This window comes from Equus quagga, chromosome 8 (assembly GCF_021613505.1).
Source record: "Equus quagga isolate Etosha38 chromosome 8, UCLA_HA_Equagga_1.0, whole genome shotgun sequence".
NCBI classification, from domain to species: domain Eukaryota; kingdom Metazoa; phylum Chordata; class Mammalia; order Perissodactyla; family Equidae; genus Equus; species Equus quagga.
Window position 1 is genome coordinate 72994320 of NC_060274.1, and position 19034 is coordinate 73013353.

Here is a 19034-nt window from a genome sequence, read left to right on the forward strand (position 1 = left end):
GCTCAGGGCCAATCTTCCTCACCAAAAAAAAGCAAAAAAAGAAAGGAAGAAAGCAAAGCAGAACTGCTAAAAAGTGAAAAAAAAATCTTTACCCATTTTCTTATATGTTTAGTATGACTAATTGTAAGTACAAGAAAAATAATACATCCTTTTGTAATGAAGACTGAGCGTGCCAGAAGCTACTTTTAATTTAAGACCTCTTTAATTTTATCATTCTACATCTTTTTCTAAAGTAGTCAAAGTACTCTATAGAAATCATTGTACCAGGGTTGTTTTTATGTAAATTAACAATAATTAGCAACCAGGGTTGTTTTTATGTAAATTAACAATAATTAGCAATTTCATTTTCATTATTTCAGAATAAAAGAGAATGAAGTATAAAGAACACATACAGCCTCAAATATGCCTCTTCTTTTGCATAGAAATAGAGATGGAATTCAAGTTTTCAAGATTAAACTCTTTTCCACTAATACCAAGCTGTCCCCCGTAAGGTGAGAAAATAACGTACGCAAAACTAACAAATAACAAAAACAAAATCCTAGCAATAATTTGGGTTCCTAAGGAAGTAATTCAAATAAACTTAAAAACAAAAATTTAAGTATATAATATATTATTTCTTCAAAACTGACAGCATTTAGCATATTAACAAATGGGGAATATACTTGTATTACTTTATTGCAAGTAATGAAAGGAAAGGAACGCAGTAAGTAGGAAAAGGAGGACTTCTTTCTTATTACATTTTATGACAACATTTGGATTTTAGAACTGTTCAAACTTTTCAGGTGAATAAATTTAATTAATTAATCAGTATGGACTCAGTAATTCAAGAGGCTCGATAAATTTGATATTATGTTTTTTATCCCTGTGTATTTCTAGATTTCTAAAAATCAATTTTAATATTTTACATATTGTGACATAAAATTTAAAAACCAAGTATCATATTGAAGTTTGCCATATTCAACTACATAGTTTATTTTTTTCCTACTAGCTTTCCATCACAAGTCAAAAGTCTTTGAACTTATGATTAGGCTTCGTGGCCTGAAGGTGGTGAGTGTTTTTCCAGAAGGTTTTCAGATTTTTTTAGTGCTTGCCTCCGCTGGATTTGGGTCAAAATTTTCTAATGGGAAGCATACTTTAAACTGCCTTGATTCCATGGTTTTAATATATTATTTTACCTTATTGCTCTTCCCTAACTGAGAAAACTTACAATCAATGTATTTTTTAAAGTTTAATATTTGGTAATATTTTGTTGGTTCTTTGTTTCCTGTTATAACAGGCTTTTAAAGATTAAGCGAATTTGCAGATTTCCCAAACAAACACATCTGTACAGGACAGTGTGATATTAGAAGGTTCCAGAAATTAAGTAATACAATGTATGCTTTCTGCAATATCCATTTACTGCATAGAAAGTGAGGAAGATTGCCAATGGGTTTATTTTAGGGAGAAAACTACTATTTTGAAATAAAATACAAAGTTTAATACATGACCATATTTTATTCTTAACCATGTTCGATTTGGGAGTATCCTCTTGCATTTATACACAAGGAAATGATGTCAGGAGCTGACCTATTATTTTCAAAAACAAAGGTTATCGCACACAAAATAAATAACTTTTTCTAGTTTATATGTTCACTTCAAATTGTTTTAAGGAATTAATACTTTTCATAGTTTCATTAAATGTATATGTCTAAAGTGCTTAACAAAAATAATGCTGTATTTAAAGTTTAGCTGCCTTAAGCATAACGCTTGTCTATGCTACTCCTGTTTCCTTCATCCTCGCTTGGGAAGGATATTTGCTCACGCATACTCCTACACACATAGCTCAGTTATTCACCCTGATCTCAGGTCTCTTCTTTCCATCTCCCACCTATTTTTTATTATTATTCCAGGTTTCTTCCTCTTCCTTCCTTCCTCCCCACCCACTCAACAGAACCACCCACTGAAATCCTGAGTTCTGCTTTGGAGTAGTTTTTCAAAATTAGCACTTTCCCCCACTTCCCTTCAGAAATACTTTTGCATGCCTTATTCCTCCTTAGAGACCACTTGCTCACCTTAGCTCTACAATCATTCTCCAACCTCTACTGATCCCTACAGAGGTTTAGACTGTTTCCTGCTCTTCCATTTCGCTTTCCATAAAAAACATTTCTTTGGAAGGTGCAGCCAAGAATCCCAAAAGCAAATTCAGTGAACCAGTGCAGTAAAAGGGCTTTGTCTTAGATGAGAAATTTTGCAAAACTATGGTAGTACTGAAGTGCATTATGGCTAATGCCCAGCTGATTGCATTTTCATTTGTAATGTGGAAGTACTGCCAAGAACTTGAATCAAGCTTACGTATGACAGCACACATTACCTAGGATTCCATGCTGTTACAGAGCTCTTCGCAACGACCCTTGATAATTGATGTGAAGTCTGATATTTTGTGCAAGTTGACTGTAGACTCTATCAAGCACGTCATAATAAGGACAATGTAAGACCATATATTAAAAGGTAATGCTATAGCCATCACTTTCAAAATATTTTGTTTTACAGTTAGATACAAGAGGTGTGAAAAACGGACCTCTAATAAATTCACTTTTTAATAAAAATGACTTCAGATTATTTCCATTTAAATTTCAAGTTAAACTTTCACTATTAATTTTTACATGCTGTAACATAAACTATGTATTCACTCATTCATTCATTGATTCAATAAGTATTTACTGAATACCTACTATGTGGCAAACACAGTTCAACATAAAGTGTCAATAAAGCCTTGGTCTGCAACTTACCATGGGCCATGCGATGGAACCAGTAGTATCCAAAGTCAACTGCTAAGAAAGTTAAATACCAGGTCCATGGAGAATCCCACGGCAAACCGATGAGCCTGTAGTTCTCCCAGATATAAACATAGCTGGTCAGCTCAATGCTCCTGGAAAACAGCCTGGAAAAATAAAATTCATAAGCAATGATTATACCATATTTTAGAGGTAAGATTATGCTACAATATTTTAGGTAATATTTAACAATTAATATATTCATATGTAAAAATAAAATTCTTTCCCCCTTCTTTGTTTCTTACTGCTCAATCCTGCCTTTTAAGAGGCTCAATTTCCATGATATCGAAATGACTCACATGGTGCTTCCTTTGGTTTCATAGGCATCATGGATGCCAGCTATTTGCGCTCTCAATCTCATGGAATTTAGGATGCTGTTCCTGTTTTATGTCTCTTAAAATACTTTTCATGGAACCCATACAACATAAAAATGACAAAACTATGACTTATTTTCTGTGATTGTCATTTCTAAATCTTAATGAGTACAATAAGGGTGCTTTTTAAAGGAAGTATAAAAGGTAGAAAATTATAATTAGCGTATTTTTAAAAGGGGACTGTAAATTTCCTGCTGCCTTAAAACATGTTAATCTCATAAAGTTTGCCTTTCGATTAAAGCTGCTTCTGGCTAACTCTATTCTCTCTCTTCCTCTCCATTCCCTCCTTCCTCTCCCTTCCTCTCCACACATACACTTTTAATATTTTTTAGATGTTATACTTAAGATCACAAATTGGATTCTCATAGCATTTCAATATTTCTTGTAGTAATATAAACAACAGCTCCCAAGATATAAGAGAATAATCTTCCCCTAGAAATAAAGTACACAACCTAGTTAAAATAAACAATTGATTTTAAAACCCAGACAGCAGAATGTCTTGCCACTTATTCTGCCAAGCTTCTGTAAATTCTTATTACAAGAACTTTCAAAAACATACATAGTATACTTCAGTTTTATAAAGTGTAGTATTTTTTTCTTTAAATTTTCTGTGATCCAATTTAAGATCAGACTCGATCCTCATTCCTTATCACTTTCCTTTCCACTATTCCTTAATCACTTTCATAAATTTGATTGAATTGACTTTTTCTTTCATTATTATCATTAATATGTAAAATGAATTGATAATTATACCTAATAAAGATTTATTTATAAACCATGAATAAATGAGAAAATATGTAAATATTCTAATTTTAAATAACAGTTGAAGAAGCAGCTCAAATTAGTATATTATTAAAATTCACCATTTTAATATTATTTCCCTTTACACAGTCAGCTTCTAAGAATTATCACATTACTTAGTCTTTTACTTGAAGATGTGGGCCTCTAATTTTAGTCTACTTTTGACCTTAGTGATGATAAGCTTTCAATTATGTTTAATAACTTTAAAATTATCTCATATTTTGAATGCTTCAAGTTATTAGTTAATCTGTAACATAAAACACTAGGCAACTTCACAACAGCATTAATATAAATAACTAATAAAAATGTCAAATGCCTACACTTTTCAAAAGGACTACACATCATCAGATTTTAAAACCCAATTTTCAATTTGAGATTACTGTTGGTTCGTAAACTGGCCACCATATACAGAGGGCAAGGAGAGACCCAAGAAAGAGGCAGACCACTCCATATTGGCAGGTGGCAGTTTTAATAAGGAAGGGAACTTACATATGAGGCTTGTCTTGGGTGCCACAAGACAAGTAGATCTCCGCACTAGCCCACCAGAATGTTAGAAATTTATATAGAGGTCGTAACTGGGTTCAATCATGTATTCAGTCCAGATGATCTTAACAATACTTTATTCTCTCAAGGGTCTGTCCTTGAAATAGCTGCTAATATGAGAAGAGTAGGCAGAACGTACATTCCAAGGACAGGGGAGGGGATAGGGAGCCTCCTCCAATTGTCTGCGTCCACCTTAAGGGTCAACCAGCGGTCACACCCTTTTGATGACCTCCTCCAACAATTATATGGCTGGAAAGAACAGTTTTGTCCCTGAGTGTGAATCCTTGACGCAAGGTAACTGTCGACCCAAAACTCCTGTCTCAACCTGGGCTATACCCTCGATACTCCAGACTCCCCTGTCAAAGTGGCCCTGAGCTGCCTGTAGCACCTGCATGGACCTCTTTCCTGGTCCAATCCTCCAGAGGGCCGATCTGTGCAGGTGTGTAAACTCCTGGATGCGACAAGGTGGTCAAGAGTGGCTGTTTTGGGACATGTAGAGAGAGCTGGGACAAGCAGTCTGGGATGTCCACACACATGTGTATGAGGTCCCTCATGAGACGGGACAGGCCGTGGGCCGGGGGCTCCCACATTGTTCTGGAACCCTAAGAATCTAAGAACTCGAAATTTAAACCTTGTCTTCCGGTTTGTTATTCAGGTTATTTATCATGGTAGGGGGAAAGAACACATTTTATTTTAAAGCATGTTAGCTTGGTTGCTAACTTTTATTAATTTAAACTAGGGCTTCTCAACAGTGTCATTATTGACAAATGGACAAGATCATTCTTTGTTGTAGGGGTCTGTCCTGTGGAAACAATTACCCAAATTATGAAATCTTAAAATTGCTTCCTATTACCCATTAGTAGAGCGTTATCCGTATAGAATTCAAGTTTTAGGTAAAAACCGGTGAATAATATCAATTTTATATGGTTCTGCCTAATAATTTCTCTAAAACAGGGATTCTAAACCTTGATGCTATTGCCATTTGGGCCAGAAAATTCTTTGTTGTGAGAGTCTGTCCTATGAGTTGTAGAATGTTCAGCAGCATACCTGGTCTCTATTTGCTTGGTACCAGTAGCATAGTTCTCCACCCTAGTTGTGACAACAAAATGTCCAAATGTCTCCTGGAGGGGAAAGTTATCCTAGTCAATAACCCTAAAATGACTGACTCAGAAAGAAAAATTAAAACTTATAAAATGGAACAGAAACTTGAAGAAATCTACAGCTTTTTACATAAGCTTTAGTGTACAGTGTCAAAGCAGATCCATTCATGGATCCATCCATTCATGGATCTCCATTCAATCATTCGGTAAACTCATATTAAGAGCCTATTAGGTGCTCGACTTAGCACAAGGCAGGGAGGACACATCATTGAACAGGGTAAAAATAATCATTTGCCTGGTTGATGTCTCATCAGTTCAGAACCTTTTTTTAAAGTTTCTATCTTTTTGTCAGTTCCAGTGACAACTGAAATCAGATTTAAGACACCAAGACTTCAATAAATGAAAGAGGGTCCCTGGCAAACTTCATTTGTTAAAAAAAAAAAAAGAGAACCTGTCTGCAATTGAAATACTTTTTTATTTCCTGTACAGGTGCCAGATTTTGAGCAGACACCCAATTTATTACTCTGTCAACTTACTTATTAGGGTTGACACAAATCGAGCTGAAATATGCCTGACATACTACAGTCAAGGGTTTTTTTTTCACACTTTAGCACGAAGCCAAACTTTCCTCAAGGTGAAGGGAAAGAAGGGAGAAGCTGTGGGAGTTAAATTCCCTGCTTTCGATCAGCAAGATGAATATGATCCTCTTCCATCATAAATGGGAAAAAACAGCCATGGAGTGCCCACAACTAAAAACAATTCAGCAAAGGGATACAGCTGGGAAATGATTATCAAGCTCTGGAAAGCCCTTGATTGCAGGAAATAGCACCTACATTTTCAAAAATGTTCCCACCAGACCTTGAATCATAAACCAAAGCTCCTTCCTCTTTCTCTTCCCAATTCCTCCCTCCACTCCCAGCCCCCACCCCCAGCATATGACTCTTCACTCTGGAATTCAAACTTCAATTCTCTAAGCCCCATCCTGTGGGAAGAGACATATGTAATATACATGTATATCTCAAGCTTTCTTTATCATGTGGAGATGGAATATTGGGTAGCACAGAGGCTTTGAATAACCAAATCCTAGACCCCTTTTATTCATTAAGTTTGAATGCAAGACCAAGAAAATGATCTAAATATAAGGAGACATTATAATCCTCTAATCAATAACCTGTATATATAGAGGCTTTCCTTCCGTTGTCCTATTTTCTTCATAAATTCCCCCCAAATAGCTAATTCTTTATGTATTTTATATAACATTTTTTATCCATACTAGAAATTCGTCCTATCAATGTTCAGTTACTATAAAATCTAGTAAGGTACTAAATTGCTATTCCACTACTAATCCTGGATTTTAAAAAGATAAAGCTAATTTATAAGATTTTGAGATTTAAAAATAATAAATAAATTAGAATAAATATTATTTGGGGATTGAAAATTACAAAGCTGTTTAGTTATCAAAGTCATCTCGATGTGAATGTATCTATCATCAAAAGTAGAAATGTTAACACTGGACATGTCATTCAGCCTTTCTGTCTCTCAGGGTCTCTTAAGATATGAGAGCATTAGGCTGAATGGATGCTGAAATTATCTAGCTCTCAGATACTCTCATGCTCTAATCATTAATCAAGCAAATGAAATTTGATGTAATGCTCCCATCGCAAAGTGTTAAAATTTCAAAGCAACCTTCAGGGCAAATAGAATTATGCACCCAATGGTCACAGACGTCTGCCAATTTATATTATTTCATAACTGTCATTAGAGCTATGTGTACTGTCCAATTTGGCCAGATTATGCAAAACTGAAGACAATAAATTAGACATTTTTGTTTCTAATAATCTTGTCTTATAAATCAGAAAATAAACCAGTATTCAAATGAGATCATTCTAAATAGCCTTATTAGCTTCAGGAAGTTATAAATGAATAAATATATTTGGATTATATATATTGATTTTTCCAGAGAAAGTTTGTTATTTATTTATTTCAAAATCTCTTAAACCTGGCCCAGGAGCCTACACTGTTTATCTGTAAAGCTACTGCCACTTTTGCTCCATCTAGTGGAATATTGATTTTTCCTCGATAATAACAAAATACATAATGCAACCTCTACTTTCTGCAGATGGATCAAATTCATACTGCTGTTTCTTACTGTGAAACGACGTTACATTTACAAAACAATCGTTTAGTTTAATTTCTTTTTGCAGCAACCACAAAACCATAGACCTTTACAAACACAATATGGTAGATTTGGAAGAAGTGAATTTGCTACATTCTGTACTTTGCAAGAAGTAAATTACTTTTAGTAATTCAGTTACTCCATTGAATAAGCACACAAATCCCGAGTAATAAGCACAAGGACGCTTGCATTCATTAGGGAAGTTTAGTCGAATAGCAACCTCTGAAGTTAAATAATTGATAACAAAGACAAAATCTATTTATAAAGTTTCTAAGGTAAAACTTAAGAGGAAATGAGGCATTCTCCCTAATAAATATAATTAACAAACCAGCAAGTTTTTAAAATGTATTTTCCTCATGGGCTGTTCTTTTAATTATTTTCTAAGTTAATAAATGTATATTGATATTAATAATAAAATATCATTACTAATATTACATAAATACATTTATCTCTTATTTTGGACCATGAATAACTTCTTATTAAAGTCATCATCCAAGTGACAGGCACTCATGTGTTAGAAGTCTGATGTTGCCAAAGGCAGCATTGCCTCTGATACTAAAGTATAAAAACCCAGTACGCAATTTTCCTTTATTCACCACCCCAAGGAGTCAAAAGTATTTCAAAGAAGTTTAATTTCCTCCTCTTTAAATATTCTTTTTTTGGTGAATCGAAACTTTCTTGTCAGGAATGGAAAATTCCATGGCAGTCATGGCCAGTAAAACTGTGCATATGTACGGTTGAACATTGTGGAGCTGGCTCCCTAGAAAAAATTGGCAGTGACCCATATGTATTAAAAGTGGAGTGTCCCCAACTTATTTGAAAATTTACCTACTTAAATTATTCCTCCAACCTATTGCAATTTGATTTATAATCTGCTGTTTCAACAGAATAAATGAACCCATTAAAAACAAACATACTGTAGATATTTATATCAGGAATAAAATTTCTCTGGGGAGGATGCAATTTATGGAAGCAGAAACACTAAAAGGAAGTAACAAATTGAGGTCCCGGTTTTCTAATGAAGGATTGGAAATTGAGTTCTGCTTAAACAAGCAGAAAAAAAAAAGATGTGATTATTTTTCACTCGTTAGCGTTTAAGTCAGTAGCAGGCTATTTCACAAGTTTTAGATAGATTTTTTAAAAAATAGACTTAGTAAATATTTTGTTAAGTTTAATTGTTTATAGGCACATATGCAAATAATTGATAGAAACGCAGATTATCTGCATATGATACACTGCATTTAACTATGATAAATAGAAATATCTACCGCTAACTGCAGGACTAGATTCTGACTAGGAAGTCTGCCTAGTGGATTCCAGAAGAGCAAATAGATGCAGGCCTGCCCAGAATCTGCTTCTTCAGACATATGGACTTTTATTACATGTCACAGTCCGTCTGACAGACTTGTAAACAAGATATAACCTTGTCTATGATTAACATTTTCCCTTACATAAGGATTTGAAAGATACAGCATGTACCTCTTCTATCAGTATGGTAAGCGTGCTACTAATCTTCAAGATACTTCGAATTTTATGTAATAATGAAATTGAGATCCTCAAATAAACATTGTTTTTCCTCAAAGTCTGCTCTCAGCATTTCCATTACATGAATGGCAAAGTGGAAAAACATGTTCAGGGTTTCACTTTGATTTCCACAATTTCTTTTGTCAGAAGCCACATGCCTATTTGACTTATTATCCAAAATGTAATTCCTCATAAATGAATTAACAAATGGTATACTACCACTTTTCTCACAATCGTGTATTTCAGGGATGTGGCAAGCCCCTCTTGCTGGTGTAAAAAATGAAATTAGTCCCTCAGAGAGGATACCATCAATGCCATGATAATCGACCTCTCAGCTGTTAATGATTTGCACAAGGATTCCCCTTGATGCTGTGGCTTCAACTGAAATATTGTTTTAAGTTCCTGTTAAATTCCCCTCTCATCTTTTGCTGAAAGGGGATTGAGTAGAGTGGATCCTGAGGGTCAGCTTTCCTTCTCTGCTTATATCTGGGTTTGTTTCTTTTTTAATAGCAACAAGATAAAGATATTTTTAAATGTTATTTTCAGATCATTTGCTTTGCTGAGATCTTTTAGATAAAAGTCTACGAAAGATAAAAGCCATTGCAGAACTTACAAAATTATGCACATTTCATAATTTAGAATTGCAGTTCACATCTACAAGAACAAAAAACAAGCAATTTGCCGTTCTCATTCAAAATACAACTGCAGAAATATAGGCTCCAAATTCAAGTTCACAACCTTTGACCTTTCTCCCGAAGGGCACCTCAGTTAAGAGTTTGTGTTAGCTTAAGGAGTGTGGGATGTGAGGGAAAAGCACTGCCCGTCCTCTCCCTAAAGGACTGGTTTGTTTTGGGTTGTTTCTTTCCTTCTCTCCTCCTCTCTTCCTCTCTCCCCACCCATCTCCCTTATGCTTTGGGGGGTTTGTTTCTAGCAAAAGATGTATGCTTGATTCTTGCGTATCCTGTTATAACTCCATACCATTTTTTATCACACTGCTGAGCAGAAATGTAGGACTGAGGATGCAGTTAATATTTCTGAAGTTACAATGTTATGATAAGAGAACAACCTAATTTTAACTTGTGGCCAAAGTGCAACGTGAAATAGTAAAAGAAATGCTGAAGCATTCATTCAATTTGATGTCTCCCAGAGTTTTTAATAAATTCATTCCAACTCAGCAGAATATGTGATCCATAGTTGCACCTGCAGGGCACTTCTCAGTTATCAAGTTATTTTTACAGTTCATCAATCGTCCAATTTCCATAAACTTATACACTTAACTTTCTCAGAAGCAATTACAGTAACCAACTGGGTATTTTTCAATAACCAAATCTACATATCCCTTGAGAATGTTAAATGTATTTCATATTCAATTCTGTTCAAGGGAGACACGAGACAGAGGAAATTATGTATAATTGTAAATTCTTACTTAGGGTGTTCTGGGAATTAACTGCAGATAACTTGAGATATTATCCTCTCATTCTGACAACAATGTGCAATCATAAGAGTAGTTTTTCAGAGAGTCGTTGTTATTATGATTATTTTGATTATTACTGTTACTATTTTATATCTACAAATCTATCTTTTTCATAGTAACATTTATGAAATAAATTTTACTTTTATGTTTACTTCCCATGTAAATAATTTTATGCAATTATATGAAATTATGTTACATTTTCTCATATATCTTTAAGTTTTCATGTTTTTAAAGTCAACCTTGGTTTCCCACTGGGAAGTTCATAGAAACATTCCAAAGCAATGAGCACTTGTCAGAAGTAAAATTCTTAAAACAGTAAAAAAAAAAAAAGCAATGGGTAGGAAGCAGGAATGAGAACATTCATCAACAACACAAAGCACAGACTTCTAAGGGTATCTTCTCTCATCCTCTGCCTCTGTGGTAAATCCTCATGTACTGAAGAGCCTTCCATTCGTTTCTCCTCTACAAACATTATAATTTACCATTTCTAACAAGTAGTAGGTCACTTATTGTTTAGTGTTCTTTTGTCCCTTCATCGTCCAATTTTATTAACAACATAACACCATAAGATTACTAAATGCTAAAAAAAAAATCTACCATGTACCAGACATCATTCTAGGCATAGGAGTTAAAACCATGAAAAAAGAACACCCATTGCCCTCAAGTTGTATGCAAGCTAGGAGGAAGAGCTGGGAGGAAAACAGGTGAGTATAATGCCATGTGATAATTCTATATCTGAGGTACGCAAAGATTCCATGGGACCCTAGTGAAGTGGTGTCTAGAGTAGAGTTGAAGAACAAATAAGATTTGCTGAAAAGTGTGGTTCTTCAACAGAGTCTATGTTTAGACTTAAGAAATGAATTGGAGTTGACCACATGGATGAATTTCCAGGAGAGGGAAACACATGTGACATCTGGGCAATGGCAAGTAGTAGAGTATGGAATGAACAAATATTGCAAAAGGGGAAGGAGAATGAAGGGACCAGAAGCAAGGCTTGGTAGACAAAGGCCTCCATAAATCAGGAAAGGAATTCAGATGTTAGCCTCAGGCAATACAGAACCTGTAAAGAGTTTCCACCAGGTTCGCATTATGGAAATGTTTGGCTGCAAAGGAGGTGAGACTAGAGACAGGGACACCACTTAGGAGACCATTGTAGTAATGCAGAGTTTTGTGTGACTCTGACTGTGGAGGGTCTGCACCCTAGATTGCTATAGTGTGTGAATTTGCCTGAGGCAAAATTAATTTTCTAATAGATAACTATACCATAACTCAGGGCTGGGAGTAAGGTAAGGCAAGTGAAGCACTTCCCTTGGGCACAAAATTTAAGGGGGCACCAATAAACTCAGGAATCAAGATAATATTTAGAGCAACATTTTTAAAAATGAATACAAAAAAGACCCATGATGACCAAAATATCAAAAATTTAAATAATGACAGTAATTAAAATCTTTGGGCATATATGTGAAAATAGATTAATTCTCCATACAACACGTTCCTTTTCCATCTTATCTAAAGAATTTCAGTTTATTCACTCAGTGTTGCTAACCAACTAGCTCACCGTGGAAGCCTAGACAGAATACCGGCTGACATTGATGTTAATGAATCATCCACACGACCTGGTGGCTTCCCTTTTCGAATCCAGCTGACAGCCAGTTCAAGCAGCATCAAGGAAATGAAAAATGGAGTTGCCTGGAAAGGAAATTGCAGAAAAGAGATGCTATTGAGCTCGGTATGAAATTCTTCCACATTTCCTGATTAGTCCTTCCAGAAGTTGGAGGCCCAGAGTGACATAACAGGGGCAGGTATACACCTATCTGAGAGGATCATTTCCTCCCAACAGGCAAAGAAATCTGATTATTTTGGACATACACTAAACAGGTGCTCAAAATCTATCATCCGATATGGAATAAAATATAACCATAGATGTAACCATGATAATTCTGCCAAGAAAAAAATAAGGTCAGGGGACATGTTTCAAGTGAGCGCTAAAAAATACATTTTTAAAATAAGTGCAATAATCAGAAGTCTATTATCTACAGTTCTAAGCCAGACCCACTTTAAAAGGCTTTCCTTAAGGATGCACGTGATTCTAGTTTTCAGATTAGAATTACAGGATAGACAAAATTGAAACTGTAGGAACAAAGAATTTTCTTCTGAGTATTTCAGAGAATAAGGTTGTTTTAAGCATTTGTTTTAAACATCATTCAAGTTTTATTCATTCAGCTTTATTTTTGTTTTATTGAATAGGTTTTTTAGGCTCCACTATTGATGATAAATATTGGACTACATTTGGTGTTCTAGTATAAAAAATAATGATTTATGAATATGTGAGTACATTTTTTTCCTAAAAATATCAGAAAGAAGTAATATGTAATTCTGAAAAAGTTATGAGTTTCACTCATCACTCATTTCATGAGTTTTGAAGTTTTCTAAACTGAACTCCCAAGAACATATTCTCTGATGTCATTTTTTTTTCTGTTTCTGGTCTGAACTAGTAAGTGTTGTAGGAACAACTTTGACAGGGTGGGGAACTTCAGTATTCAAGTTCTAATTCTGGATATTTCCACTTCCAATCATAGCCAGGAACCAAAAGCGAAAAGTGCCTCTGAACACTTCAGTGTTTCAAAGAAAACTTGGTTCAAGTTCAAACTTAGGAAGTCAGAGTTGGACTCAGTCAGCTGTGCATCCATTCTGCAGAACTACTCTACCAAATTAAAGAGCAAAGTTTCCTGGGAGGTGGTAGACAAGTTTACCCTTTCAAAACAAAATCGGTACAAAGTTTACTGATGTCTTATGACCATTGGACTTTGGGCTTCTAACGGATCAATTTGGAATGCCACTGTGTCCAGGAAAACCTTTTAAAGTTTTATCATATTCTGCAGTGACATAGCAGGGGAGAGGTGGTTAATAGGAGAAGATGGTTATGGATATTGTACAGAAATTCAATTCAAGTAGAAATCCTACTTTTGCTGCATGCCTTTATGAAACACAGTTATTTTTTATTAGAAATTTAATAATTTGAAGAATGAAAGTGAACAAAATCCCAGGATGCATTTAACTTACTTCTTACTAAGAAAAGAGCAACAGCAGCCTCTTCCCAGATAGTCTCACCTTTTTTACATAATCAGGCACCTCTTCTAGGGTTCGGAATGACGTTTCATTGGGCTTCATCATGTAAAACATCAAGCGAATTCCCTGGGAAACTGAAACATCCTGTTGGGCTTCTGGGTTCTTCATCTCTGCCCTTGTCTGATTCCCAGCTGGAGAATATTTGTGATTCAGTGTTTGAAGCCAGAGGCTGAACAAAGAGGACGAGATGTGCTGCACAGAACAAGCCCTTTGTCAGAGAACAGCTAGAAACAAAGCTCTGTAGACAGCACAGCCAACAGCAGATTCTGTATAGAGACAGGAAAACACAGAGATCAAGAACGAGTTCAGAGTTCAGCGGGTGCTGTCCCAGAAATGGGGCACATCGGGGAGGGAGAGAGGGGGAATCTTGCCCAATTAAAGATAAGGGGTGGAGTTTGGCTGTAGGTTAAGTAACTTACTATTGGGAAAAAAAAACAAACAAAAAACCACATGATACTTCCTTGGAAAGGGGGAAAAGTGATAACAGGTGAAGGTTCACTCTGGAAAAAAGTAGGTGGAAATTCAAGACTTGAATCACATGAGGAGAATTCATTTTTTTCTCTTCCTTCTGAAATTCACATTGTGTTCAAGTTTGTAGTTTGCCCAGAGAGCTGTATTTCCTGAAAGGACAGGTTGCTGTAATCTCACTTAATGAGACTATGCTTGAAAGTCAATAAGCATTGAATATATTGTACTGGTTATTATCTTTATTTTTATGGATCATGTTAACTTCTGCATGCAAACCATTTTAGGGGCATTAGAATTATTACATGATCTACATTGTTTAATGGAAACTTGACTAGTCACATCTGCATTCTTTTTCGCATTTATGGGGACTGATTGAAAAAGCAGACAAGATGTGGCCGCGACACTTATCTCTGTTTTCCAGGAGGAGTTTAAACTGTGCCTTTTAGGTACTCTAGAGGGCACGCGCTTGATCGTATCACCAGTGACCTAGTGAAGATTTCCCAAATAGCCTCAGGCCTTCACCTAGAACAGCTGTGGTCATCCTTTGGCTACCACCTCATCTTTTAAAAATGCTTATGAAGATTTAATTAAATTATTAATACATGATTGTTTTAGGAAAAAAACCCAGAAACTAAAAATAAGCAAAAATAAAATACCACCCAGAGACACTGTTTACATTTTCGTATATGTATAGTCAGTTCCACGATCATATGACGTACGTATTGCTAAAAATCACCATACTATGCAAAATTGTGCAATAAAATCCACAGGGCTTATGAGAAAAATAAGATTAGGATGCAATCCTCAAAAAACTCACAGTAATCCATAGGGGGGAAACATCGGAACCTAATAAAAATGGTGGCACACGTTTACACATATATGTTACACGGTGAAGAAACGTTTAAATTCTACAATAAATACGGTGCTGCATCCTGAAAAATACCTGACTTGTTTTGTGGAAGTTGCTGTTGGAAGAGTTGCAGATTGTGAGTTATTGTTGAGCATTGAAAGGATGCTTATCTGAAATCAGACAGAAAGTTGCCGACCAGATAATGGCTACCATGGTTCGTAACACATATGTGGACTGAGGATGCTGTAGATGTTTAAGGCTTGTGCATGTGTGTGCATTTTGTATATTCCTAAACCTTTCAGTTCAGTTGGGTGCAACCTTTAACATTCACCTGGTGTCTCTCACTGACAAAATCACGCAAGCATAGATGGCATGCTCAAGTTATTCTCTAACATAGTGATCTTGTTGGAACAAATTTGAGCTTTCAGATTATTGCAGAACTAACTGTACTTTCAGACAGTTCCCATTACAAATGAATACACATGGACATGCATATTTAATAAAAATGATCATTTTAGGCACAATTAGGCATATTAGACATAATGAGGCATATTGGGCATAATTAGGCAGAATTGGTTTTATTTCCTGATTTTAAAGGTTTTTGAAATTACAAATGTAATGCATTAAGGGAGGAAAAAAATGCAAGCAACATGGTAGTAAATAAAGTAAAAAGCAACAACACCCATTCCCCTTAACCCACACATGTTCTCCTTTCAACTTTTCAAGAACACCTTCTCCTAGTGGATATTTTTCTGTACTTGTTTTTTCCTACAAAGACTAACTGTTGTTATCATTATTATCATCATGTAAATGCATTCACAAATACACACATTCTTTGATTTTTCGTAATGGACCATATTAAACATAGATACAGCAACTCTCCTTCTTGGAGTCAACAACTTATCAGGAACATTTTTTCACTCAGTATGCGGTTATATAGGGTTTTTTACTGACTACAAAGGTGTGTGTGTGTATGTGTGTGTGTGTGTATTCTAAGCGGGAAGCCAAAATCATTTTAAGTGTTTAAAGTAGTGGAACTTTAATACAAAGAATTAATTATAGAAATGATGGAAAAGGTAAAAAGCCAAGTGGAAACAAAGAGGTAATCTAAAGATTAGTATCAATAGGAAGCCATTAGTATCCTTAAGCTAAAGGGACAAAAGAAGACGGTTGTGTTAATAGACTCAGGGGCTGGGTCACTCAGGGAAAGTTAGAACCACAATGGGCAGTCTAGCAGGAGTGTGGGCCATGGAGAAGACCCCAGAAACAATACCTAAGGCAGAGAGGAAGTGGAAAAAAGTATTATGGCTTCCTCCTTCTTCCTGCCAACCAGTCTACCAGGAATATGTCCCATTGGCCTAACTGAGTCAAAAGCCAGTTGAAAGAGGATCCTAGGAAGAGGAGTCTGCAGGCGGCAGCCCTGGAGATACACAGCAAGGAAGCAGAAAGGGAGAAATGGATCCAAGGAAAAAGTCAACCAAAGACCAGCATATCATCATAACTTACTTAACTGTTTCCCCATTGCCGTGCAATTAAGTGTAGTCTTCCAGTTTTAGCTAATATATTTAATGCAGCAATGAACATCACGGTATAAATATCTTGTACGTTTGTGCACATTTTTGAGCTAAATAGATTCCTTGTAGTGGAATTATGTTGTTGAAGTGTATGTAAAATTTATGCTTTGATACTTGCTGGCAAATTCACCTCCAAAATTGCCTTTAATTCTTGCTAACACTGGCTACTATCAATCCTTTACAGCTTTTAGCCAATTGATTGGTGAAAAATGGCACCTTGTTTTAATTTGCATTCCCCTAGTGACTTTGAAAACCTTTTCTATACATTTATTAGCCATTTGTATTTCTTTGTGCGTAATTTAATTTTTAGTATGTGTTGCACATGATTTTATGTATTATCTTTCTGTATTGATTTATAGGCTACTTGTATTCTATGTACGTATATAGTTCCCTCATATACATGGCAGATGTCCCAATCTTTATTTTATTTTAACTTTGTTACATATCAGTTGTCATATAGCAGTTGTAACTTTCTGTGTGCTAGTATCTTTTATTTTATTACTTCCTCCTTTGGGTCTCACTTCTGAATGTTTTCCTCACCAGAATTCTATAAAAATAATTTCCTATGTTTTCTTCTAGGATGTTTGCAGGATTTTTTAGTTGTTGTCACTTCTGTGGTCATCTGAGTTTAGTTTTGTATATAGTATGGTCATTATTTCACGTTATACCCTCCCTACCTTCCCTGGATGGATCACAGTTCTTCCCAGACCAAAAGTTAGGGTCAATACTTTTCGTGTTCTATATATCTAGACTGTTTCCAGGCTCTCCACATAGTTCCACTGACGTATGTGTCTATTCTTGTGCTACTACCACATGGTCTTAATTGTACTATCATAATAAATTCTGCTAACTTGTAGAATAATTTCTCATTTATCAATTTTACTTTTCAAAAATTTTAAACTATTTTTTCACATATGCTGTAATGGATCTATTTAGACTAAACTTCAAAGAATTCTATTGGCATTTTGACTGGAACTTCATTAAATTTATGAATTGGTTTGGAAGAATTGACATCACAGGCACTCAATAAACTTGTCTGGAACAAATGAACACATATACTACAATAATTTAAACTTTGTTCTGTATTTAAATGATGCCTACTAATGCTCACTACCAATCCTTGTATTCCTTATCTTCTCCATTCTTAAATTTTTTTTGGTACTGGTGTAGATTTCAAAATTTTCTTTCTTTTTTTCCATAAGGTTACATGTATAATTGCATATGTTACTATAATTTTTTCTTACCTATATATATGTAGAATAACTTGGCTAAATATAAAATCTCTGGTTTAAAAATTGATCCCCCCAAAATTCAACAGAGACATTGATCTCTTTGACTGGAAATCTGTCAGATGAAGTCAAGATGTATAAAACAGAGGGCTCTAAGCCTGTACCTGAACTACATAGAAGAAGCCAAGAATAGTTCCAGGTGCCTCTTTGTCCAAATGTCTCTGTCAGATCTCTGTCTAAAGCTTCCTAGTCAATGGACTGCTGGCAGTCCCCTCTTTTATCTAATTAAAGTAAAAAAGTTGGGAAGAGCCTGATATGAGTGACAAGAATCTCATGAGAGTGCAAGACATGAAAACCTGCTATTCGCAGTGCTCTGATTTGCAAATAAATCAGCACAATCTATTTGTAATGTAGAGACATAAAAAAAAACTGATAAGAAGCCTCTAATGATATTGATAACTGTCCATTCAGCAGAGAGAAATCACAGTAATTTGAACACGGAACAATTAGTATAAAGAGTTGTCAGCTATAACAGAGAATTTGAGTAATGAGGGAGTGACTAATACAAATTAAGGGAACTCTAGCTACAGAATATAGGAATAGCAGATATAAGGAGTGGCCACTGTCCCCAGGGCAGGGCTGAGGAACTTGCTGGAAATCACATTGGAGATTACTGAGAAGATGTGACTGCTGGTTGTCCCTCGAACTGGACCCGGGCAATAGGAAGATGCTCACCCCATTCCCTTTCCTTAGAATGTTCGTTCTGCTCACAGTTCCCACAGTCAGAACAGTTTTCAAGGACACAGCCTTGAGAGAGCAATGTGTTGTTGAGACCATCTGGACAGTGTATGTGCCTGAACACAGGTAAGTCCTCTGTATAAATTTCAAGACTCTGGCGGGCGAGTGCAGAGATCTTTTCCTCCTGTGGTGCCCAAGACAAGCCTCCTATGTAAGTTCCCTTGTTTGTTAAACCTGTCGC

At 35.5% G+C, this 19034-nt stretch overlaps 1 protein-coding gene across 4 annotated transcripts in view; it reads right to left on the minus strand.

Moving 5' to 3' along the window:
- The window catches only part of AGMO (alkylglycerol monooxygenase), a 363926-nt gene that overhangs the window by 303473 nt on the left and 41419 nt on the right, over positions 1-19034 (minus strand). For all 4 annotated transcript variants that reach the window (XM_046669021.1, XM_046669022.1, XM_046669019.1 and 1 more), the window contains exons 2-4: positions 13917-14200; positions 12364-12494; positions 2769-2920 (exon numbers count right to left, since the gene is read on the minus strand). In XM_046669021.1, coding sequence (XP_046524977.1) covers positions 2769-2920; positions 12364-12494; positions 13917-14042 — 409 coding nt within the window. In that variant the 5' untranslated portion in view covers positions 14043-14200. The remainder of the gene's footprint in view (positions 1-2768; positions 2921-12363; positions 12495-13916; positions 14201-19034) is intronic.